The sequence below is a fragment of the Bufo gargarizans genome, chromosome 10 (genome assembly GCF_014858855.1).
Source record: "Bufo gargarizans isolate SCDJY-AF-19 chromosome 10, ASM1485885v1, whole genome shotgun sequence".
Lineage (NCBI taxonomy): Eukaryota > Metazoa > Chordata > Amphibia > Anura > Bufonidae > Bufo > Bufo gargarizans.
In genome coordinates, this window is record NC_058089.1 from 20,251,164 (window position 1) to 20,277,470 (window position 26,307).

At 47.7% G+C, this 26,307-nt stretch overlaps 1 protein-coding gene across 3 annotated transcripts in view; it reads right to left on the reverse strand.

The window, feature by feature from the left end:
* Positions 1–26,307, reverse strand: part of AMBRA1 (autophagy and beclin 1 regulator 1) — a 97,702-nt gene that overhangs the window by 21,361 nt on the left and 50,034 nt on the right. For 2 of the 3 annotated variants that reach the window (XM_044269995.1, XM_044269997.1), the window contains exons 10-14: positions 23,021–23,119; positions 22,727–22,827; positions 8,025–8,135; positions 7,745–7,933; positions 7,507–7,661 (exon numbers count right to left, since the gene is read on the reverse strand). In XM_044269995.1, coding sequence (XP_044125930.1) covers positions 7,507–7,661; positions 7,745–7,933; positions 8,025–8,135; positions 22,727–22,827; positions 23,021–23,119 — 655 coding nt within the window. The remainder of the gene's footprint in view (positions 1–7,506; positions 7,662–7,744; positions 7,934–8,024; positions 8,136–22,726; positions 22,828–23,020; positions 23,120–26,307) is intronic. The other variant, XM_044269996.1, reaches the window with a different exon arrangement.

The following is a 26,307-nucleotide window of genomic DNA, read 5'->3' on the forward strand; positions in this document are numbered from 1 at the left end:
CAAAAAAAATGGATGGCATACGGATGTCATCTTTTTTTCTTTTTTTTGCGAATCCGCAATTTGCAGACCGCAAAACACATACGGTCGTGTGCATGTAGCCTAAATACGATCAAAGGAAAGAAAGGTTTCGGGGGAAGTGGTGGAAGTTACCAGTGGGTGACAAACTGTCCTATGCTGAGGGTATGGTCACACGATGTGGATCGACCGCACAAAACCGAACCGAACATACCCACGGTGGCCATTGGTTGCAGTGAGTGGGAGCAGTATGGCCGTACCCCGACAAGGAATGGTAACACCAAGTTTTCAATTTATTCATCAATTTTTAGGAGGAGTGACAGAGCAACCGCACAACACAGTTATTAAAATAAATAAATACCCCAGAATTTTTTATTTTTTAAACTATAGCAGAAATGTCAGGAGAAGTGATGGGTCCTCGTTAAAAGTTGAAAAATATAACCTGCTTCAGACTATGTTGTCGCTGGGGGCAGTTTGTCACATTTGGCGAAAAGAAAAGCAGGAAACGGATCGCTATTTTAGCTGTCAGAATCATGGGAACCTATTATGGATCACATATGCCGTAAGACATATCCGGCACAGCATCATGGCGCAGATAGCCACCCTATACATTGCAAGCACTTCGGAGTAAGCGGGATACTGCAAGTAACCGGGCCCCCCCTCCCCCTCCCCATCATATACAGGCGACGCCGAGAGGTCCGTTCCCTAAGCTCCAGTTCCATGTGGATAATTTCCCCTTTCTGTCATTACAAGCTGCAGACCTCTGGCGTGTAACCTGCATGCTTCTCGTGTAGATGAGCTCCCCAGAGACCACTCAGACTCGTGTTACCAATGACGGCTCGCTCGCACACCCCTACTGCCGAGGTCGCATGTGTCATCGTTACCGGGGAAGCAGCTTTTAAAATCGCATGACATTGTTTTACAGAAAATTAACAAAATCGGATCTTGAGAAGAGATAATCAGCGGTGACGGCCTGTGCAATTAATCCGTCTCTGCGTTCTCTCCGCCCCACAACACGCACACAATCTGCCTGCAGCTACTCTTCTTCTGAGACGCTGCTAGCCCAGGCGTGCTCCTGGCCTGCAGCATCCCCTCAATTCCAGCCCAATCTTCTATCTGTGCCCTGCAGCGCCCATAGCTATTCTAGGCGACTACCCAAACAGCACCTAAAATTCCCTCTACTGCTGACAGTTAGCATACTTCCAAAAACAGGAAGTCGAAAAGCCCTTCTATTATTCCTGCCGACCACGACTGGCTGAACAGATGCTTAAATAGGACCCGTCCCCTCTCCTGACATGCCCGTTTTATTAGCTTCATGCATTCCCCATGTAATAACAATTCTGGATCACCTGTTCTTATGACTCTGTGTTGTGCCATTCCTCTATTATTTCTACTAGAAGTTATGAATGAATTGCTAGCAGTCTGCAGTAAGGGTACAGAGGGGTGGTAACCAGTTGGGGGCGTGTCCCTGCACAGACTCACTCTATCCAATCAGTGCTGCCATTGTCAGTCTGTGCAGGGACACCCCCCCAACTTGTCACCACCCCTCTGTACCCTTACTGCAGACTGCTAGCAATTCATTCACAACTTCTAGTCTGTTACCTTGTAGCTCCAGCTCCGTCATACGTACAATGGACGGAGCTATGTATAATGCCTTCCACTGAACAATGGAGCTAAGTAGTTCCAGCGCCAACTTCCAGCACTGGAGCTACTCTGATAAAGCTGATAGTCAGGAGTGTGGGGTGTCAGAACGGATATTGACGGCCTATTCTCACAAGCAGGATTACAATGACAGGTAACACCTTTATATAGATAAGACAGGATCCACCATTCACAATAGGTGATGCCACTGCTTATCAGCTCCCTCCTGGCCTCTGCACGAGTCACATGCCCACAACACTCTCCCAGAAAAGCTCATCTCCAAACTAAGGGGGTCATTTATTAATCTGAAATACACCTAATTTAGGAGTATTTCAGGCGCAGATGGCGGTGCAATGGTTAGTTGCGAAGCTAACTGACTTCGCCGCGTTCACGTCAGGTCTAAAAAAGTGGACGGGGAAGGGCCAGCAGTCCCGTATCATTCATTATTTTTAGGGGAGGCCTGCACCTCTTCATAACTCCAGCGGATCCACAGGGGCTAGTAAGACCGGCGTTTTAATAAATGTGGTCCTATGGTACATACAGCTGCCGTAAAGCATCTCTCTGCTGTTAACTGCAGTTAAGACAAGATGGCCGGACGCAAGAAGAAAATCCAGAACTTTTTGGAATATTGGATGTGGGATTTCCCGTTCTGTGAAGAATCTCTCCCAGGTGTTTGCCTTATGGTCCCAGATCTGACCTGCGACAGATTATCAGTGGGGGGGATACTTTGTACAGACAATAATCCTACCCATCGTCCTGCCGCCCAGGTCCACAGATATGGTCATATTTGTCTGATCAGCTCCCGTCACGGCCCGCCATGCACAATGCACAGAAAATAATCTGCAATGTTCAGCGGAAAACTGGACGGGAGCAGAAGACGACGAGAGCTGGAGGATTTAATGAGGATTTAGTAATTGTGATAATTCAGGGCTAAATGCCAATATGCAAATAAATCCTGGATGAAGTCTGTCGAAGGAGGATGCTGGGACCACATCAAAAAGGCAGAAAAAGCAATGCAGAACCAAACAGAGCCCACATCACAAAAACTATGGGGGTGTAAGTGTGGGTTATCCATGCATTTTACATACTGAATAACCCCCCCCCCTCCCCCCCAACAGTCATTACATTAAGACCATCTGCTTACTTACGTGTCAACAAAACAGCCCAGACCCATTGTGGCATGGCCTCCTCAAGACCTCTGAAGGTGTCCAGTGATATCTGCCACCAAGAAGACATTACCAGCAGATCCTTTAGGTTTTGTACGTTTTGCAGTGGAGTCTCCATGGATCGGACTGGTTTTCCCGACACATCCCACAAATGCTCATCGTATTGAGATCTGGGGAATTTGGAGGCCAAGTCAACACCCTGATCTCTCCATCATGTTCCTCAAACCATCCCTGAACATTTTTGGCTGTGTGGCATGGGTATTATCCTGCTGAAAGAGGCCACTGCCATTAGAAAATACCGGTGTCGTGAAGGAGGGGGTTTAGGTAAGGGGTAGGCGTCCCATCCACATGATGTCAGGACCCAAGGTTTCCCATCAGACCATCACACTGACTCTTCCACCGGCTGTTCTCCATCCCACAGTGCATCCTGGTGTCATCTCCTCCCCAGGTAAGTGACGCACCCGGCCACCCATGTGGTGTAAGAGAATATGTGATTCATCAGACGAGGCCGGGCGCCTTCTGCCATTGCTCCATGGTCCAGCTCACGCGGCCACTAGAGGTGTTTTCAGTATGGGACTCAAACTGGTCAGACACCAAGCTGCGATGCCTTGTGTGTTTGACACCTCTTCATCATAGCCAGTAGGAACGAGCTCAGCCATTTGTGTGATGGGACCAGACAGGCTAGCCATTACTCCCCATTAGCATCAATGAACCATGGACTTCTCCCTCAGACAGAGTATGGTAGGTACAAACCACTGCATCCTGTGACCCCCTCCCCAGGACCCGCCATTACGACGATGCTCTGATCCAGTCATCTAGACGTCACAATTTGGTCCTTGACAGAGTCACCGAGATCCTTCTGCTTCCAACACAACAAAATCTTATGGGCGATCGATATATGCAACTATGAAAATTTCAGAGGAAGGGGTAGCACATGAGACATGGACCCACATGGGGCGGATTATGGGTGGTTCACCACACATTGGAAGCCTCACATTAAAAGGGGTTGTCTGGTTTCAAGAAGAAACCACACGACAAAAAGGGATCTGCCTCTGTTTTCCTGGCGGAGGTCCGCTGCAGCCAACAACTGGCCTCTTTAGTGCACCACTGAGGCCAGGCACTGGCTGCAGAGGGCTTGTGTTGTCAACATAACGTCATTGCTGCAACTGGGAAAGCAAAGCCTTGCCAGGAGAACCGGAGAAGAGGCGCAGGATCTGCTAGGTAAGGAATCATATATTCCCCAGAGTTGTCCGGCTTCCGCTTGAATGTGGACAACCCCTTTAAAAGGGCATTTGTCAGCAGATTTGTCCCTATGACACTGGCTGACCTGTTACATGTGCGCTTGGCAGCTGAAGGCATCTGTGTTGGTCCCATGTTCATATGTGCCCGCACTGCTGAGAAAAATGATGTTTTATTATATGCAAATGAGCCTCTAAGAGCAACGGGGGCGTTACCATTACACCTAGAGGCTCTGCTCTCTCTGCAGGTGTGATGACGTTTACACTGCCTGGCCCTGTCAAAGTGTACAACACAATTACACACGAGTAGTGGCCAGTTTGCTTGGCGAGTGGTCTGATCCCCTAGCTATCGGATAATGACGCCATATATGAGCCCGGTCCTTCTGCGCGGCATCAGTATATGCAACCGCAATACGTCACATATCCTATCAGGAAGGACATCCTAAAAAGGCTGGCCGTCAGGCCACAGCGGCGGTACGTGCATAATTCATGTATAACGCCCATAATTATATATTGTCTCATTTTAGTGCATTACCTACAAAAGGTTGATGTTATCCGTTGGCGGGGGCGTCACTAATAGGACAACCCGACAGACGTTACCAAATATCAATACAGACAACGAAAGCAGCAAAACACAATTAAAATGGTAGAAGTGCATCTGCTCATTGCAGCTTGTCTAGACGCAAGTCAGATAATGAGGAGCCCGTTCACCGCGACCTGCCCGACAAGTCTCAAAACGCTGTCTTGTCTTTCAATGACCAGAGAATCATCAATGGATGCCAATTGGTGCACAGATGAGGATGCCAATCGATTGTATCAAACAAAGACATTTCCATCCAATTATTAGCAGTATTTCATCTAATAAGGGACTGCGATATTGCTAGGATATGTCATAGCTTCGTGGTCGACCTGCAGTGGTGGGGGGGGCAGCACTGTGGCCCCTTTGCTGTTTTTCCCCTGGCCCCCTGCTGTGTGGATCCCATTCACATGAATGTGGCAGGCAGCTGTTTCCAGTACGACCAGGAGCGATGCCGTGTATGGAAAATGTAGCTGGGGAGGCAGCACCACGTCAGTCCTGCGGCCCCTTCATTCTCAAGATTAGTGGGGTCCAAGCAGTCGGATCACCGCTGCTGATCATAGAGGATTGGCAGATCCTAGCGATAATTTACAAGCTAGGAAGACCCCTTTAAATTATCTGACATGTCAGGTGACAGGTTGGGGCGGTGGGTGCTGAATTCGACACCAATACGGTATAGAACCTATAGGTTCTGCCGCACGGCACCGCTAAAATCAATGTCCCTCAACTGTGTTCCCACCTCACGCAATATCAACGATTTTAGGTGGAACTTCCCGTCGCCTGATCACACAATATCCTCTTACCATAAAGCGGAAAGTGAATTAAAGAGGGGACCTCTCGCCTCTACGGACATGTCTGTTTTAGTAGTAATGACATTCCCATTGAAATAACAATCCTGGTGCATGGTATAACTCCTCAATTATTCCTCCTGGAAATGAATGAATAAACTGATATCTGGTTGTTATTATCCCTGTTGTCATTGGACACAGTCTGAACGGACAGTGTCGGACCAGGTAGGGGTACACCCCATTAACAAGTTCAAGAGCTGTCGAACGATCGTTCGGCCAACAGCTCTCTCTCCAGATTCCCTCATAACTCCCATAAGCAATAATTCTCAACGGAAACACACTGGGTAGATGCAAAACGCCATCTTGTTTAGTAGAACGGTACGTTATTTGCGGGGGCTGTAAAACGAGGATTACAGATGTCTCCTGCAGGAGAGGGTTTACAAGGAGACCGTTCACAAAATACTTTGGGAGATCACTGCCCCCTTCTGCAGCATGGCGGGGGTGTCAGGACTTCAGCACCCTCCTTCTGCGAGGACGGGGGGGGGGGGGCTCAGGCTTGGCGGTGGGGGAGGAGTCAAAACAAGGAAATGGATTCAGTCTGTCTCAATATAGCAAAGCGAGGGAGGCTGCAGCCGACATATTCTTGGCACGTGCTCAGATTCTGATACAAACACAAATCAGCCCCCGCATGCTAAGCTTCCACGCTGGCTGCCCTGCACGCCAATTTTTGTTCCGGCACTGCCGTCACAGTGGAGGTCTACGAGCAGCGGCTGTGCACAAACTAATGGGCTTTTAGGGCAATGTGCACACTCTGGTGGGAAGAAAGGAAGGCGGGTTACTAGATTGGAATCGGGGTGATCGGCGGCTGCATCCTCTTCTGTGCAGACATTCGGCTACAGTCCAGCACCTGTGCAGGAGAGCATGCAGCCGTAGTTGGGTATGAGTAAGCCACGTAAACTCCTCCATTTTGCTTCCCGTGGATGGGTCGGCCGCAGCCCCTTCAAGATGCTCTGAAGTACCTACCTCGTGACGTGGTAAATCCTAGGGCTGCACACTAAATACTTTTGCAAAGGCTTTGTACGGTTCAGTTCCTCTGTTATCTCTCCTGGAAACGTATCAATAACAAGGGGGTGGTGGGTGCTATTTCCTCTGTCAAAGGGGTGGGCCCCTACACGGGATGGCACAGCACAGTACCGATTGGATAATGGGAGTAGGGATCCACACTTATCTCTAGAAAGGGGCCCCTAAAGTGCGCAGCCACACTCCTATTTTCGGAAGTCCCATAGAAGTGAATGGAGGCACCACTCTAGAAATAAGTGCGGGTCTCAGAGGTGGGTGACACAACCCGTTTAAAAAGGAAGAGAAATATAAAAAGGAGGGACTTCTACTTTTCCTTCCTGCTGGATCCGCTACTGGTTTTGGTTAAAAAAAAAAAAAAAAGCTTCTAAGCTGCAGGTGTGATTACAGCATTAAAGGGATTGCATGGCAGATAAAAATAAATAAATCTGGTAAAAAAAAAAAAAAAAAAATCTGGTAAAAAAAAAAAAAAGGACAGAATGGGTAAAAAAAAAGCAATATTCACCGATCCTCTGCCACTGATGCTCTTAGTTCCCGATCCCCCATTAGCCTCTGCTCCCTTGCATCTCTGGATACACAGGCAATTCCTGCGCAGCCAATCACAGGCTGAGGCGGGTCACCACTGAGGCCAGTGATTGGGTAAAGGAGCATTTTCTGCATGTGCAAAGGGACCAGGAAGCAGAAACCAGCGAGAGACTGGAAAGCATCGGAGCAGCAGCAGCAACAGGTGATTGGTGAGCACTGCATTTTTTCTGCACCTTTTTTCTGAAATTTCGGACAACCCCTTTAAAGTGACAACAAACCTTAAAAAAAAGAATAAAGCAAATACCTTTGGTGCACACATTGTGGTGACATTGATTTAAAGCGTCTGGATTTCTCTGTCAAGAAGAACTCCAGGTAAATTAGACTGACTCAGGTAATGAGCGGTGGGTGTACCAGCTTACAGACAATCCCCGCTTCATGTCACCCTACCCCAGTGTTGGGCACTGAGGATATAAACTCACTCTCATAGAAGTCTCCCCTCCGTGGGGTTTCTGGAGTCGGAAGACTTGAGCCACCATGTGCTCTGTGGTAGGATGCAGCAGGATCCTGCGGGAGGCCAGGCCCACCATGACGTATCGGCCCATCGGGGACAAACTCACAGAGATGGCGTTGGGACCTGCATAAAGAAGAAAGGCCAGTGTGAGGATCAGAAGTCCAAGGTCATTTCACAGGCAGGATCAATGGGGGACCCCAACATACCAAAACGCTTGGTGAACAGGATCTCTCCTAGGTTGTGTGGGGCCAAGGAATAGACCGCCAAAATGCCCTCGTCCGGGAAACCTCGCTGGCTGCTCGGTATAAAGGCGGCAAGGAGCTGCCCGTCAGAAGAGATGTCACAACTGGCGTCATTGTAGATCTTGCAGTTCTGAACCAGCACGTTAGCAGTAGCTGCAGAGACATAAACGGGGGGAGCCATGAGAGATTGGGGCAAAACCGGCAACATGGAAGGTAGCAGGACAATCCCATGGGGATCACATACCATTACTGATCTCCGGCAAGTCATATTTGGTAAAGTCCCACCACTGCAATCTGTAGGTCGTGTTTGCAATATTACTGGCCACAGCGGACTGCCCATCTCCGATCACAGCACCTTTGAAAACAAAATGAAAATCGTGACAGTTCGTCACGCAGCAAAATACTGATTGCAACACGTACAAGTACACAAAATTCTTTCAGGTTTTCCCACTGAAAGAAAAATCTTGCCTTCTTTGCGGCACTTCTTGTGGAGGACCAAAGACATCTATGCATTGTACAGCCAGCCTTCAGATTTTTCCCTTTAAAAGTGCATCTGTCAGCAGTTTCGTACCTATGACACTGTCTGACCTGTTACATGTGCACTTGGCAGCTGAAGGCATCTGTGTTGGTCCCATGTTCATATGTGCCTGCATTGCTGAGAAAAATGATGTTTTAATATATGCAAATGAGCCTCTAGGAGCAACTGGGGTGCTGCTGTTGCACCTAGAGGCTCAGCTCCCTCTGCAACTGCCGTGCTCCCTGCACTATGGATTGACAGGGCCAGGGTTGATGATGTTTATACTACCTGGTCCTGTCAAAGTGCAGTGGGCTTGGCAGTTGCAGAGAGAGCAGAGCCTCTAGGTGTAATGGCAACACCCCGTTGCATCTAGAGGCTCATTTGCATACATTAAAACTTTATTTTTCTCAGCAACGCGGGCACATATGAACATGGGACCAACACAGATGCCTTCAGCTGCCAAGTGCACATGTAACAGGTCAGCCGGTGTCATAGGTACAAATCTGCTGACAGATGCACTTTAAGCCAAATTAATAAAACCCCTATATTAAAATATTTGTCCCATACGGCAAACTGTGAAACGGAAAGAAAAAAATGTCAAAATGGCTGATTTGCAATTTTTTGGTCGCTTCACCTCCCACAAAAAAATTTTTATAAAAAAAATAAAAAAATAAGTGATCAAAAAGTCATACACCCACTCAATGAAAAGTACAGATCAGCCCGAAAAAAAGATAGGAGTCTTCACATAGCTTCGGAAACGTAAGTACAAAATAGTTAAAAGAATGTGGTGAGGAAATTTTTTTATATATATATATATATATATATATATATATATATATATTTTTTTTTTTTCGTAATTTTTTTTTTTTCCAGTATTAAAAACGCAAGAAAACTATACATATGTGGTAATCGTACTGATCTGGAGAATGAAGGGAACAGGTAATTTTTACCGTACAGGGAATGCTGTAAAAACAAAACCCATATAACTTGTGGAATTGCGTTCCCCCCATTTAGTTTTTTTCCAGCTCCCCACTACATCCTATGCAATATTAAATGGTGGAAATGGAAAGGGCAACTTGTCTAGCAAAAAAACAAGCCCTTAAACGGCTATGTGAATGAAAAAAATAAAAATAAATTATGGTTCCGGAAAGGCAGGGAGTGAAAAACGAAAACGCAAAAATGAAAATCCTCTGGAGCTGAAAGGGTTAAATGCCAATTTTTGGAAAATAAAATAAAAAAGGACCACAGTCCGTTTCTCTTTACATTATTCCGTATCCAGCCATTTCAAATTTAGAAGACACTTTAGTTGTTCAAAAAAACACTAATGGCAGGGAGGCTGCAACCAAACATCTCTTAGCAACTATACAAATAGTGTGAAACAAACGAGGTAAGTGACGCGGTTGCACTCGAGCTCCCGGAATGTTTTCAGGTTGGCAATGAAAGACATAAATGCACAGCAGAATGTGGTTATGCTATCTGATACAGACGTGTATATTGATCTTGCCCATGATCTCACCGTTTTTTTTAGAGGAATTACCATATTTTTTGGACTATAAGACTCACTTTTCTCCCCATAAGCGAGGGGGGGAAATGTCAGTGCGTCTTATAGTCTGAATGGTTATTAGCATGTGGGAGGCGCGGGGAGTGGTGAGTGAATCACTGCGCTGGCTCTACTTACCGCTCCCCTGTCTACTTCCGGGCCTCGCTCTGCACCGTGTCGGGATTGCGTACAGCATCAGGACGTAACGCACGTAGGTGCACACTATCAACTGACACTGTGAAACGTCAGGTAACAGTGCAGCGTGGGCCGGAAGAAGACCGTGGAGAGGCGAGTGCCGGATCTGCAGAGTGGCAGCGCCTTCTGCACCAAGAGAGGTAAGGTCATTTTTTAAGGTTTGATCTGAGGGTGGATGGGGGTCTGATCTGAGGCTGATTGAGGTTGGGGGGTCTGATGAAATTATACATATTTTCTTATTTTCCTTAAATCCTTGGTGCATCTTATAGTCCGAAAAAAAAACCACGGTACATTCTGTGGTTCAAGGTGTTAATTTGGGCGTCCGTTCTCTCAAACAGGCAGAATTTTTGGTGATTGACCACACTATTATTGCTATTTTCCATTCACAAGCCTCCCACCTCCACCTCGCTTCTGCCCCATTGCGGCTGAAATTGGTTCTCTCAATGAAAGGCTGGGATGGTGGCCGATAGCCTTTTACGACCTCTGTAAGGCCCGTTACCTAGTTATGTACAAGACACAAAACATGTGCGGTTCCAGTTCGATAAGATCAAATGGCAACCCAATTATGCTTGGATGACAGCGGACGTTCATTCCTTATACACGGCGATCCCGCACGACCAAGCAATTCAGGCTTTGAAATGGGTTTTAAACATTTACACTCTGTACGCCGCTGATGTGAAGGGATACTTGATATTCAGTCATTTATTATATGTTGAAACATATCGGGGTCACTTATTAAGACCGGCATTTTAGACGCCGGTCTTGATACCCCTTGCGCAGGCGCTTGATGCTCCTGCCTCTACATAACTTTGGCGCATCCACCGCTGGACTAAATCTATGCTAGATAATTTTCTATCCCTAAAACAGGCAAAGAAAAAATTGGACCTGCTGACCCACCCACTTCCATGCCCCCTTTTTTTTTTTTTGACTGGCGTGAACAGGGAAAAGTTGCAGATTTGGCTGCAAATCCCCTTTGCGGCCGAATCTGTAACAGATATATGCCAAAATTCGGCATATATCTAATAATAAATGACTCCCATGATATTTTCATGTAGGATACGTTTCTCCTTCAGGTCACTGGTGCGTCCATCGAAGCTAAATTCTCCCCTTCGATCGCCATTATATATGGCATATTGGGAATATAAGCACATTTTTCTGAATCAAAAACATTTCTGCAGTGCATTGCGTGGTTTGGCCGCTACATCCACGACGTCCTCTTGATTTGGGTCGCCGATGTGGCAATGCAGTTCAATTTTTATAATAATTCTGTAAATTTGCGCTTTTATTTTACGTTCCATCCTGCAGAGATACAATTTTTGGATTTATCATTGGTCGGGGATGTATCATCAGATCTGAAACACACCGAGATGTTTCATAAGGAGACTGCAGGCAATACTATGGCAGGCTACATCCTGCCATCCGCTCCATACAATCAGGAGTGTACCTGTAGGTGAGCCCATTAGAGCCAAACGAGACTGCTCTTCTGATACTTTTCTCAGACATTCCGATAACATATATAACAGGTTATCTGCATGAGACTCTCCAGATTGGATGCTGTGCTTGTGATAAAGTATCTAGGAGCAGAAATGAATTAAAGGGGTATTCCGGTAAGTTATCCTCCATCCACAGGATCAGGGGATAACTATTAGACCTGCGGGGGTCCTACCACTGGGACACAAACTGATCACGAGACTGGGGGTCCCTTTACCCCCTGCAGTCCCATTGAAATGAACAGAGCAGCCGGTAGCACATACGCATGGGCGCTGCATTCATTTTTATGGATGTACTGGAGATAGAGTACAACACTTCCCCATCTCCGGAACTCCCATAGAAATGTATGGAACGGCTGTAAACACATGTCTGACCGTTCATTTCAGGGTGACTGCAGGGGTTGCGGGGCCCCTGTACTCGTGATCACTGGGGGTCCCAGCAGTAGGACCTCCACAATCTAATGGTTATCCTCTGTCCTGTGGATAGGGGATAACTTAAAGGGGTATTCCCATCATGGACATTGGAGCCATATCGCTATGCCCCCAATGTCCGATAGGTGCGAGTCCTAGCTCTGGTGCCCGCAACTATCCTTAGAACGGAGCCCCACAAAGTGCCGGAGGGCGCACTGCGGATTAGTGGCCGCCCTCCATTCATTTCAATGAGACTGCAGAAAAGGCTATTTCCTAAAGCATCAGACATTAACGGAGCAGTGGTCGCGCTTGCGCAGTGTGCTTCTCATTTATTTCAATGGGACTTCCGAAGTGTGTTGCTCAGCTATTTCGCCACTCACAGCAGTGCGCCCTAGTGCACCTTGTCGGCTCCGTTCTAACGACAGGTGCGTCCGGGCCCCAGAGGTGGGACTCACACCTATCAGACATTGGGGGCATATCCTAGTAGTTTGGAGTCAATCCATTTTAATGGAAAATTTGGATGTGGAATCTGCATAAAAAACAAACCACTCATCACTTTGAGCGGAGAAAAAAAAACCAAAAAAAACACGTTGTGTAAATTACCTTGTGGTTTTCCTACTGAAATCCATGGGAGATATTCTGCAAGGTTTCTCCATGTGGTTTTTAGGTGTAGAATCCACGGCAAAGAAAATAAATAAATAAAACACAGAGCAAAGTCACCCTGAGGGGATTGTCCACACTCGTGGGATTTTGACACAGGTTCCGCACCTCAATTCACGCCCGATACATGGAGAAGTGGTTTCCACGACCACGAAGCTAGGCATCGTAAAAATTCTGTACGGATTTCTCGCAACGGAAAAGCAAAGGATTAGCTGCATTGTCATCCTTGGCGTTTCAGGTCGAAATAATCGACATGAAGCTGGAAATCCATGCAGAAAATCCTTGAGCGAATCTGGGGCACCCCCCGCCGCGAATCCTCAGAGGATTTCTGATGGTAAACGGTCATTAGGGCCCAATCTGACGTCACATACAAAGAGTCTTATTTCGTTAGCTGACCAAAGCGGTCAAAAGGGATGCAAGAGACAAAAAGGGTCTGCAGAAGTCAAGTCTAAAAGCCAAAATAAAAAAACTAAACAAAAAAAAAACAAAAAACACTGCGCCGCCGCTTACTCAGGAGTTTCATGCCCTGAAAATTCTGAAAGGGAAGAGACGGGGAGACGGTGGGGTCAGTGGAACATGTACCATGCAGCCTTTCAAGACGGGGCCCCGGGGCCTGCACACTCCAGGAGCTGGTTAATGGAGAGGAAGGGGGCGATGTCAGCAGACGAGACTTCCTAATGCAGGTCCTATTAGGCCGCCTTCACACTCCACAGACGCAGAACTGTCCCCATGAGGCTGATGGCTCATTAGGGAAAACTCATTTGCAGCGGCTTCGAGCCAGACAAAAAGCTGGACGCTCAATATGGGGACGGTTAATGGAGAGAGACTCGTTTGCCGCTGCCCTTTCATTTAGGAGAGTAAACTAATTAATGTTCTAGCTTCATCTACTGAAGCGGGGAGGTCGCGGGCCGGTCAGACCATCGGCTACGGCTGGAGAGTCAATGCTTTCACAAAGGGCAAAAATGCCCGGGCGCTGGTATTTAAAGGGAAGCTGGGGGAAGACTGCAGGCGGTTTGCGCATCGGATAGATAGGTCCTATGGAGGAGGGTCGGCATCAATGTTGGCCCCCACGAGCGCTAGGCCGCATCAGCCTTGGTGGAAGCTGTATGGTCAGCCACTGACTAACAGGACACCCCCGCAGCCTCCAAAAACAGCCACTGATGTAAGGTGCTACCATTCCCGCTGACAAAGGGCTAAGGCTGTGTTCAGACATTAGAAATGTGGAAACCAATAGCAAAAACTGCATCGCTGCCGTGACATTGGAACACGGGCGTCGGTACTCATTGAACAGGGCAACACTGTGTAGGGCCACAACCCCAGTTGGCAACTTATCCTAAATTTCTAGGGGGAATAACAGAGGAAAAGACAACACGGTGTTCTAACAAAGGACGCTCTTTAAAGGGGTTATCCAGGAATTTGATATTGATGGCCTGTCCTCAGGATAGGTCACCGATATCAGATCGACGGGGGTCTGATTCCCTGCAGCCCAACCAATCAGCTGTTTGAAGAGGCCGCGGTGCTCACTGGAGCTCTGGTCAATCTCTTCACAGCGCCGTGAAGAGATTGTGGTTGTGCTTGGTATTGCAGCTCCGCTCCATTCACTTGAAGGGGACTGGACAGCGCCTAGGCCATGTGACCGATGTACGATGACATAACATGATCTAGGAAGAGGCCTAAATTCACACACACTCATTATCGCTAAACTCGTTCCATTATCTGAACTGATTATTTTAGAGGGGACTTCCAACTAAACCCATCTTCTGGCATGTCACGAGATCTGACAACCACCGATCTTCAAGACAAAGCTGCGGTCTACAGAACCCCCCGATCCCAGGGCCGCTCGTCCGATTTCCAACTTTTCCTTGCGGACCGTAGGCAGAACCATTCATTTCAATGGGTCAGCACAAAAAAAAAAAAAAAACAGAAGTTACTCCTAGTGCATTCCTTTTCCGTATGCCCGTTGCGCCAAAAAAATAAAAGTAAAAAAACAGAACCCTGTCCTATTATTGTCCGCATTACGGACAAGGCTAGGACTGTTCTATTAGGGGGCAGCTGTTCCGTTCCGCAAAATACATACGGTCCAATGCATGAGCCCCTAGGGATACATTCTCTTTTTAAAAGGGTCACTGAGTTTTCATAAAACTTTTGACGCGCTCCACCGACGGCTAGAACGAAGGAGAGAGAAGCGCTCGCAGATCGGACACTCGCTGCAGGAGACGGGCTGATCAGTGTAAACAGCTGCGCACATCAATGCGCTGAGAGGTAGAAATCTCTAAGCAGTACTAAAGGGGTTTGCATGCTCCACAGCACGCTGCTGCCTCGTCAGTTTTACAAATTGGTGGGGTCTTTAATCACAAACTTGGCACAACAAGAAAAAAAAAAAAAAAAAAAAAAAAAAATCATCATTCAGGAGGGAAAGAGGCTGCAGACCCCGTACATTACAGCAGCCTCACTGGATATCTATGCTACTGACCCCAATTGCAACGGCTCAAGAGCGACCGTTAAGTACAAGTAGCCGAGGGGTACAGAAACCGCTTTTCCTTTCTCCAGGTTTTATCTCTCATGATCTGTCTAATCAGCCGAAACTTCCGACCATCTCTTACCCGTCCGCTTTAGCCCCTCCAGTCAGAAAAGGTAATGGTCAGCTAGGGGCGATCAAGTGCCCAGATGTCAGAACTGACCGAAAAAAAAAAAAAAATAAAAAGAAAGAAACCGAAGGACAATACTAATTACCTGTGAGCTTAGGGTGCTTTCACACTAGTGTTATCCGGTGAAGGGTCTCCATACCGGAAAAAAAAAACTAATCAATTTTGTCCTAATGCATTCTGAATAGAAAGCAATCCGTTCAATCGGCATCAGGATGTCTTCTGTTCCGTCCCTAGTACGGTATTACTATTTTTTAGGCCAAAATCCCGGTACAATACCGCACTTGCCGGATCCGGCATTAATTTCCATAGAGATGTATTAAAGGGGTTCTGCACTTTCATTTAACTGATAATCTATCCTCTGGATAGATCATCAGCTTCTGATCGGCGGGGGTCCGACACCCGGGACCCCCGCCGATCAGCTGTTTGAGAAGGCAGCGGCGCTCCAGCAGCGCCACGGCCTTCACCGTTTACCGCCGGCCCACTGACGTCACGACTAGCATCAACTAGCTGTGGGCGCTCGGCTAAGCTGCATTCAAGTGAACAGAGCTTAGCCGCGCCCACGCTAGTTGATACTAGTCGTGACGTCAATGGACCTGTGGTAAACAGTGAGAAGGCTGCGGCGCTGCTGGAGCGCCGCTGCCTTCTCAAACAGCTGATCGGTATTTCGGTCCGTGCCTCCTCAATGCAAAAAAAATAATAGAACATGCTCTATCTTTTGAGGTGCGCACAGATCGCGGACCCTTTCAAGTTGAATGGCTCAGCGCAGACCACACGGACGGTGCCCGTGCATTGGGGACCGCAATCAATGCATGAGCCCTAATATACTACCAGGTAAGCAGATGAGATCTTCAAAATCTCATGGACACAGTTTGGAAATGGACCTGCAGTGTGGATTTTGCAATACGTAGGTGTCAACTGTTTGCGTGGATTATCAATGCAAAGGGCGAGACATCGGGGGCTAAATCTGCATTAAAATCCGCAAGTAACGCAGATTGTGGGGTGGAATTGCAGTGAAAGGCACCTGGAAAATCTGCACAGACTACACAGCTGTGTGCATGTACCCTGGGGGTTGGAGCCGTCTAGCGATGCCTATGGAGTAAGGCTAGGTCTACACGACGACATTTGTCGCGCGACAGAACACAACTACACTGCAACATATGTCGCGTGACAATTTTTATAATAGCAGTCTATGGTGTCGCACTGGAACATGCGACATGCTGCGACTGTCGCAGAAAAATCCATCTGCGACACCATAGACTGACATTATAAAAATTGTTGCGCGACATTGGTGCGACAAAATGTCGCCGTGTAGACCTAGCCTAAGGCATATTCCGTCTCATATACTCAGGTCGCTGCCTTCAACTTATCCCTCTTTGGGTGAAATATCACAGGGTGACAGTGACAGCGACACCGGCCACGTGGTTTGGCAAAAGGAAAAGCAGTTTTCCAGCAAAATTAAGAGGCCACGTATATAAATTTACAAACTGCAGCAGCCGTACGCCGTGGCCTCACTCTTTTGGGAATGGAAGACACGTAGGACACGTCACCAAGTGATTAGGCAAAACAGCATTCACTTGTAGCAGGAGGAGCTCATACGGGTTAAGACAATGGGACACAACTTCCGCTTGATTGATTCATAAATAGGAGCACGACATGGCGGTATAAAGTCCGACTGTTAGAAGTCTGAGGTCGAGGGTACGATAAAAAAATTATTATAATAATCAGAAACAGGTCAAGTGTTTAAATGGGGAGCGATCACCTCTCCTGATAGGTCTGTCTTAAGAAATCATTGTATTCTACATCAAATAAAATTTCTGCAGCATCTATTATTCCTGTTAGAACTTCTGAATGAATTGCCAGGAGTTTGCCATGAAGGTCCCGTTGGGTGTCACCAGTTGGGAGCGTGTCCCTGCAGAGGCTGAAACTATCCATCCAGTGCTGACAGCGTCAGACTTTGCAGGGACACAAGCTTTTGACAAGGGAATGGCACAGCTCCGTTGTTTACTCGCCTTAATAACAGGAATAATAGAGGGACCCCACAACGTATAAGTCCTAAGAATAGATGCTCCAGAATCATTGCTACATGAGGAATGCAAGGAGTTACTAAAACAGACATGTCAGGAGAGGGGAAAGGTCTTCTTGAAAGGAAACGAGCAAATTTTGCTTGCAGTAAAATCAATCATGGAACCTCCTTACGGAAGAAAGCTGGCGACCAGCCTGTGATCAAAAGCTGCGGTGGGTGCCTCGCTCTAGTGCTCATTTTCATTCAGTAGAAATATGAGTGCGACCATCATGATGTCACCACGTTAAGTCACTGGCCCTTTAAGAGTTCATATGGTGGGGGTTAGGCACCAATGCCTGTGGCTAGGACTATTTTTTCCGCCATGTATAACGGAACAAAACGGAACTGTTGTGTGTCCCCACAGACATGAATTAGGACGGAGCAAGCCTCTTAAAGGGGTTATCCCATCTTAGACAATAGGGGCATATCGCTAGGATAGGCCCCTATTGTCTGATAGGTGCGGGTCCCACACCTACAAGGAGAAAGTTGAGGAGGGCGCACTGCACATCCGCGGCCACCTCTCCCATTAATTTTCTATGGGGCTGACAGAAATAGCCGAGCCAGTGCTCGGCTATTTTCGGCGGCTCCATAGAAATGAATGGAGGGCAGCTGCGCATGCGCAGTGCGCCCTCCTCAACTTTCTCCGCTCCATTCTCCTTGTAGGTGCGGGTCCCAGAGGTGGGACCCGCACCTATCAGACAATGGGGGCATATACTAGCGATATGCCCCATTGTCTAAGATGGGATAACCCCTTTAAAGGCTTCCGTTTTGCATTCCATCCTAAAATTCTGTTACAACGGAATTCCCTTACGTCAATGTGAACCTGCCCATAGAGATCATTCAGTTATTTCTACTATAGCCATGTATCATTGGATGAATTCCATTTAAAAAGCCCACGGCCTCTAATAACTTGCAGCCACCCACAGGTGGCACCAGAGAGACCGCTTCCTTCTAGGGGAGAACTAATTTGCATATTGTTTCCCAGGGCACACCGCCTGGCTCCTACGCCAGCTGGGTCTCCCTAAGGAGAGTCAGTGCCTTCCAAGAACTCTCCGAAAGCACCGCCGTAAAGCGAGGAAGAGTCTAGTCTGTCTGGTGCCGAGCTTCCCATCCAGAACTGCACAGGTTAACACGTACACATCTGCTTCCTGACCCGGCACTGACAGCCGCCGCAGATATGACATTTCAGAGAGACTCTGCAGGCTGACGGCTCGTCCGCTGGGAGATTAGTTTCCAAATTATCTGCCGAGAACAATTCTGCGGCTGATTTAATGCTCAATCGACTATTAAATGGCAGGGAAGATCATGCGAAGCGGCCCCCTGAAGCCCTGAGACAAAAGGGAGAAAAAAAATTAAAAAAGACAGATTCCGAGATGGGGATGTGGTCGCAGGTTACAGGAGGACAGACGGGGCCCCTACATCTTGCTGCAGCCTTTATACAAGTGGTGAATGCAAGTCCTCCCAGGGACCGGGCCGCTTTAATTACACTAAGTCCCCCCCAAGTAATAGAATTCCGTAACTACGGCAACAAGAAAAAAAAAAAAGAAGGGAGCATCAAGTATTGCATGGTTTAGGACTTAGGACAGCAAAAGGAAGCGTCCTGCTCGCAACAAGGCTTTTCAAGGGTAGCATCCAGCTGCACGTCGTCATGGCAACCGGAGCGCTGGTTCTGCTCTCCCCTCGTTAGATCGAGAGGTAATTGGGTTAATTATCCCCTCACGGAAAGGTTTCCTGATGCACCCATTCAAGGGGGTCAACGGAATAACGAAGGCGGCATCTGCTGGAAATATCCTCTTTGGTTCAGAATTTCCTTAAAGAAAACACCTTTGAAATCCCGAGACGGTGCGAAGCCGGGGAGGGCGTCGGAGGGGGGGAAGGCGTGGATGGAAGATCTGCTGGGGGGGGAAACGTGGAAAAACCTGGCTAAGTCTAAAATACATTAAATATATGAATAAAAAATGCTAATCACATGGACATTAGTTATAAGGGGAGATTCCTAGAGCACCCGATCAGCCGCCACCTCCGGACCATGAAAGCAGCGCCCTCATTGGCACTAACTTGGCTACGTTTTCCCCGTCACATATCAGAGAGGAGTTTGTCTATAGACCTGGACGGACCTTTAACCATCGACTATGGGGCCTTCCAATACCTCTCCCCTTGGAGATCAGAGAAGGTGAGGGCGACAGAAGCGACAGGAAGAGGATTTTCACAATCCTGAAATAAGCTGTACCACCGGGCCAGCTCTACCGTGAGCTCTCCTGGTGTCAAAGGCACTTGGATTCCACATTTTCCCACATAGAGAATCACTGACTTAAAGGGGTTCTGCAGACACCCGGGACCCCCGCCGATCAGCTGTTTGAGTAGGCAGCGGCACTGGCAGTAGCACCGCGGCATTCTCGCCATTTACCGCAGGCCCATTGACGTCACGACTAGTATCACTGGCCTGGGCTGGGCTAAGGTCTGTTCACTTGAATGGAGCTTAGGCCAGTGATACTAGTCGTGACGTCACTGGGCCTGCGGTAAATGGCGAGAAGGCCACGGCACTACTGCCAGCGCCGCTGCCTTCTCAAACAGCTAATCGGCAGGGGTCCCGGGTGTCGGACCCCCGCCGATCAGCTGCTGATGATCTACCCAGAGGATAGATCATCAGTTTTAAAAAAATTATAAATATGCAGAACCCCTTTAAAGGAGTTCTCGATATCTAGATACTGACCCTTCTTCCCATTCAAGTGAATGGGAGCTCACTGCAGTACCCCGACACGGCCACTAACCAACGGATGGAGCCTTCTGCTTCCACCTCCATCTACTGTTGCTGATGCCCATTGGCGGGGGTGCCACCAATCTGATATTGATGGCCTATCCTGAGGAACAGTCATCAATATAAAAAAAACGGAAGACCCCTTAACAGCCCTGTATTTTCCCTTCCACCACCAATCCTAGGACTCTGATATATAATACATACACTCTTCACACTCATAGGTAATAGGGTCTTCGGGCTCGGGTAGCTCTTCTCCGGAGCTCCCTCCATCGCCACACAGCCCCTCTTCAATGGTGCCCAAGGCACCTGCCTACTTTATTCTGCCATATTAGTGCAGCCATTTTGTTCGTAGGAATAATTACTGGCTTGTTTTGTCCTAAAGCGTGGTTTACAGTGCGCAGAGGTCACAACAGGCAGTTCCAAGAACCCACCTAATCTGATCGCTAATGGTCAAGGCATCGCCAAGCACAGCTAAACTTTTGAGAGCAACAGGCCTATTATACGATGGAAGGATCCGTCCCCTGCTCCTGACATGTCCGTTTTAGTAACAACAATTCTGGTGCCTCTATTCTTATCATTATGTTGTGGCATTCCTCTATTTCTCCTGCTAGAAGTTTATGGATAGAGGTCCAGTTGGGTGTTACCAGTTTGGTGTCCCTGCACAGATGGGCCCAGGCAGAACTAATTGGATAGTGTCAGACTGTGCAGGGACACACCCCATAGCTGGAATTTCATTACAAACTGCAAGTAATTCATTCATAACTTAGAGTAAGAATAATAAAGGAGTGGCCCAACATAGAGTCATAAGATCCAGAATCGTTATTACATGGGGAATGCAAGTAGTTACTGAGACAGGTCAGGAGAGGGCACGGGTCCTTTAGAAAAAAACAAAAAAAAATTATAATAATGCTGTTCATAATAAATGCAGTACCCCTCATGGTATTTCTACTGGACCTGGTTATCCAGCTATCTGCAGACCCGTGGAGCACACCACGATAGAGTTGTGCCTATGGGACATTCAGCAAGGCGAGCACATCAGCTGGTGTTCCCTGTTATCAGCCAACATGTTCTCGACTGAAAAAACATACCGCCCTATGAGGCACTCAGGGCTTGTTTTTTTTTTATTTTAGTATTGCATATCTATTGCGAGTAGAGCTTAGATATAGATATAAAGAAGATCGAGGGGAGATTTGCGCTGCAGCAGGCTGCCCCCCTAGCTAGGGACAGAGCGGCTCCAGCCTCGACCCCTCTCGCAAACTAAGGCCTCATGCACACGACCGGGTCCATACTGCAGTCTGCAAACCACAGATCCGCCAAATACGGACACAATCCATGCGCACTCCGCATTTTTTTCACTCCCATCACTAGATAAGACCTTTCAGACAAGAATAGGACAGGTTTTATAATTTGTGGAACGGACAGCACACAGGGGACCTCCGTGTGCATTTTTTTTTTGCAGACCCATAAAAATGGGTCCATGTGCAAGAAGCAAAAAAAAATTAAAATAAAAAAGACACAGTTGTAAGGGCTACTTTCACACTAGCATTAAAGTTTTCCGGTATTGAGTTCCGTCCTAGGGGCTCTATACCAGAAAATAATCGGTCAGTTTTATCCTAATGCATTCTGAATGGAGAGCAATCCGTTCAGGATGCATCAGGATGTCTTCAGTTCAGTCACTTTTACAGTATTTGGCCCAATACTTGCCGGAATGCCAGATCTTCCATTTCCATTGAAATGTATTGATGCCGCATCCGGTATCAAGTGTTCCGGAAAAACGGATCCGGTTTTCCGGTCTGCGCATGAAAAAAAATTAAAAATATCGGATCCAGATGACAACGGAGAGACGGATCCGGTATTTCAATGCATTTGTCAAACGGATCCGCATCCCGAAACAAAAGGTATCCGTTTCCACACGGATTTCCGGACCTGGCTGGCAGTTTCGGCAACAGGACTGCCTGCCGGATTCCTCTAACGCTAGTGGGAAAGTACTCTAAAATAGTTGTGTGTAGAGATGAGCGAAGTATTGGAAAATTCTATTTGGCCTGCTTTGCAGAATTTAGCAAAAAAGAATTTGCTTCGTGACAAAGCGCATTTCTTTGTAAGTAGTGAGTGCAATGACAGGTAGCAGCGATTACGCTACTACCGTCATTGTACCCCTCAGGTGTCGCGTTCATACATGATCGCGGCATCTGATAGCAATAATATAGTGAAAAAAAATATATATATCATACTTGCCCATTTGATCGTGAAGAGCTAGCCAACGCCATCTTGATTAAAGATCTAGAGGGAAATCGAACGCGGCCCGTGATGATGTAATCACCCTGGCCAGCGTGGTGAGGTCACCACGCATGGAATTTGGTGAGAGCTCTTCAATCAAGATGATGGCAGCCGGGTCTTCGCACTCAAACAGATGAGGCATGTATGATTTATTTTATTTTTTTACACCATTTCAGGTCAAATCGATTCGTTACCACGAAGCATGAGGAAATTCGGCTTCGAGGTGAATCGAATTTTCCCTGAAATTCGGATCAAATTCCACTTTGTGCAGTTCGATTCGCTCAACACTGGTTGTGTGCATGAGCCGCGTTTCCCGTGCACAAGCGCTGGAGGACAAATTAGACAAGTATAGTTCTATTTTCAAAATCAAGGGCATCTCCGGCCTCACCCGCCAAGACTCTGTTGACCGAGGAGTGCGTGGCTAATCCTGGCTGCCCCCGCTCATGAAATATTCCAGCGTACGGAAGGTATTCAGGCAGTAGAAACCTCCTGTAAGGATAGGAAAAAGGGACAAGAATAAAGGCAAAGTCATTAAACGCGAGGAGATCAAAACACAGGGAGGGTGAAGCTTCTCGTGGAGATCAGAGAAGGCGAGGGCGACAGGAAGACGTGACGGAGACAGGCTGAGACTGTCACAACGAGTATAAAATGAGGCAGTAACATCAGGAAAGTATTACTGTACCTGGGTACAAAGCGGCCTAGGGACGGGGCTGACATCCGAGCGTTCCGGGGGGTTCTGTGCCGAGATCGGTCCCCGTTATCCCTGCGGGAAGAATAAGGACTTTATTTACATTAATAATGCGGATGGAAGTAATGTAAAGATAAGTGAAAAAACGGTAAAAGTGAAAAATACTCTCTATGCAATGCAAGGTAACGATCTGCTAATGTAAGGGAACATATCAGGCGTATTTCAGGCGCAGATTGCAGCACAATAACTAGTTGCGCCGTAATCTGGGACTTCTCCCCACTCGCGCTAGGTCTAATTAAGTGGGTGGGGAAGGGGACAAGCCGGCCGGCCCGTCCGATTTACCATTTTCTACGCCTGTTTTAGGCCAAATGCACACATCCGTGTTCCGCGGCCGAGAGCGTTCCGTGGTATGCCGGGCTGGATTCCTGTTCAGAGCAGGAGTGCACGGCGTCATTGGTTGCTATGACGCCGAGCGCTTCATGCCGCCGCTGGACTACAGTAATACACTCGTATAGTGTATTACTGTAGTCCAGCGGCGGCATGAAGTGCATGGCGTCATAGCAACCAATGACGCCGTGCACTCCTGCTCTGAACAGGAATCCAGCCCGGCATAGCACGGAACGCTCTCGGCCGCGGAACACGGATGTGTGCATTCGGCCTTAGGCCTAGAAAAAGGTCTGACTGTAGAACAGCTCAGAAGCGGTCTTACATTTAGTACTGGCTGAGGATCCGCAGAAGGTATGAAGAGGCCAGCGCCTCTACATAACTTTGGCGGAACCACCACCTGATACAGGAGTTAAGATCGGTGTCTAAAACTCCGGTCTTAATAAAATGTGCCTCACAAGGTTTCGCCTAACATATATGAAACTACAGTACATGGGCTGGAAACACATGGGTCCTTTCCTCCAACACGTGTCCAGGGGATGTAATTGACTTAGCCCTGCTCAGAATCAAGTAGCTGCAGGGAAAGCATCTATACGGACAATGCGGTTTTTACATGATAAATTTGAACAACGCATTTCGGGACACTTCATATAATCGCTAGGAGTCTGACCACTGGGAACATCAGTCAATCACAAGAAAGGGGGTCCCCGAGTCCACTAGATCAGGGATGGCCAACCTGTGGCTCTCCAGCTGTTGCAAAACTACAACTCCCAGCATGCCCAGACTGTCTACAAGTATCAGCCTACAGCAGGGCATTGTGGGAATTGTAGTTTTACAACAGCTGGAGAGCCGCAGGTTGGCCAGCCCTGCACTAGATGAATGGATCGGTGGTGCTCATGCCACACATGGATCAGTGGAGCCTCCGGCGATCATACATTTGCCACTATTCCTGTGGATAGATGGTAAAGAGGACACCCCCTTTAAAGACATGGCTGTTTTAGTAACTACTTTCATTCTCCATGTAGCAATTCTGGAGCCTCTATTCTGAGGACTCTACGCTGTGCCATTCCTTGATTATTCCTGCTAGACCTTATGAACAAATTGCAAGCAGTTTGCAATGAAGGTCCAGCTGGGTTATACCAGTTGGGGGTGTGTCCCTGCACAGTCTGACATTATCCTATCAGTGCTGCCTGTGTCAGTATGCAGAGACACCCCCCTCAACTGAACTTTCATGTCAAACTACTAGTAATTGATTCAGGACTTCTAGCAGGAATAATAGAGGAATGGCACAACAAACTAGAATAGATGCTGCAGGGGGGATGCAAGTAGTTACTAAAACAGGCATGTCAGGAGAGGTGATGGCATCTTCAAGCCGGGGGATATCTTCTATACACCCACACAATGAGGTCTCTGCTGGTCTTGCTGCTGCAGGCAAAATCTTTTCGTGGCACCAGAGCTCTGCGGGATTGGCCTGGTTGTCACACCTGAGCCACCCGATCATCCTGAGGTTACATCTCCCAGTTGCAAATTACGGTAAGAGACTGCTACCAGCTGGTGATGGTGTCATGATAATTTCCTATTAGCACCGCCATCTAACCACAGCGACGAGCCATTCTGCTCTTCACTGGCCTGGCTAGGTCGACTCAAAAGTGGCACTTAAGCAGTTAAGGATGCCCTGGAATATGCGAAAAGCTATTTCTGTGCACAAAGGATCTGCAGGTGCACAGACACAAAGATGAGGCTTCCGGCCTCGCTGTAAAGAGACGGCTGCAACTGGGAGCTGCTGAGCGAGGAGAAAGTACTTTTCCTAAATCGTGTCAGCCCCCCGCGGTCTACGTATCAAAGCTCGTCTGACAGTACCCGATGCAAGGCTCTGACAGCAGCAGGTCTCGTCTCCGTTCAGCGGGCAGAAATTCACCCACAAGACACATGTACCAGTAGCACAAGGATTCAGGGACAATATGAACACAGCTCCATTCAATGACACCATCCCTTCCCGATGATCAACTGTACCCGAGTCCGGAAACCTTGGAAAGGACGTCCCCAATTAGTGGTCCATTACAGACTGGCTGCATGGATCTTGGGAAGGACGCGATATGCAGATTCTTTTTCACATATAGCCCTGACATATGCATGCCCTCTCCCACTGCAAAAAGAATTCGACCGCACTATATACGGTATTTATTTTTTTGCAGGCCAAGCACATGCAAAATGCACCCTCTCTGCCGAGCCCATTCATAGGCTATGGACAAGTTAGGCATATACGTTGGGTGCATAACGCCCTAAGCATGGTCCTTTGAGTTGGTGGCCATCAATATTTCGCTCTGTGTCAATCACTAGAAGTGGGCATTTCTTGATTCCTGGGATCTGTGAGGGTCTCGGCTGATAGACTCAGGGTAGGCAAGTGATCAGCTGCCGGAAAGCACCATGGCTTTTGCTCAGCATGGTTGGCCACCCAAAAATGGCCAACCACATGATCTTAGGAAAGTGGAGATGACAAGTCAAAAATGTCTATGTCATTCCAGTGTCAGTGCAGTTTCAATGGTTGGACCACCGCCTTTGATATACGCATCATTGATGGGATCAATGTTTGTGTTGCAATGACCCCTTTAAATGTCCGTGCCGGCCAAAAACTGCTCCCCGACAGATCTCCACAATAACTTTCCCTACTGACCTTTCCATGACTGGAAGCACTGCACATGATCATATATGATCAGCTACAAGTTTCTTCAGGACACCTCCAGGTGCTGTCTAACAAGGAATGCCCTAGGAGTGACGACACATGCTTGGTACCAGAACAGAGAGCACCCATGGACAACCTTTGATCTGAACAGCCGCCATGTAATGCCACTGGTCTGGCGAGACGCTGCTTCCCCTAGAAGTGTAAGAGAAGTTGG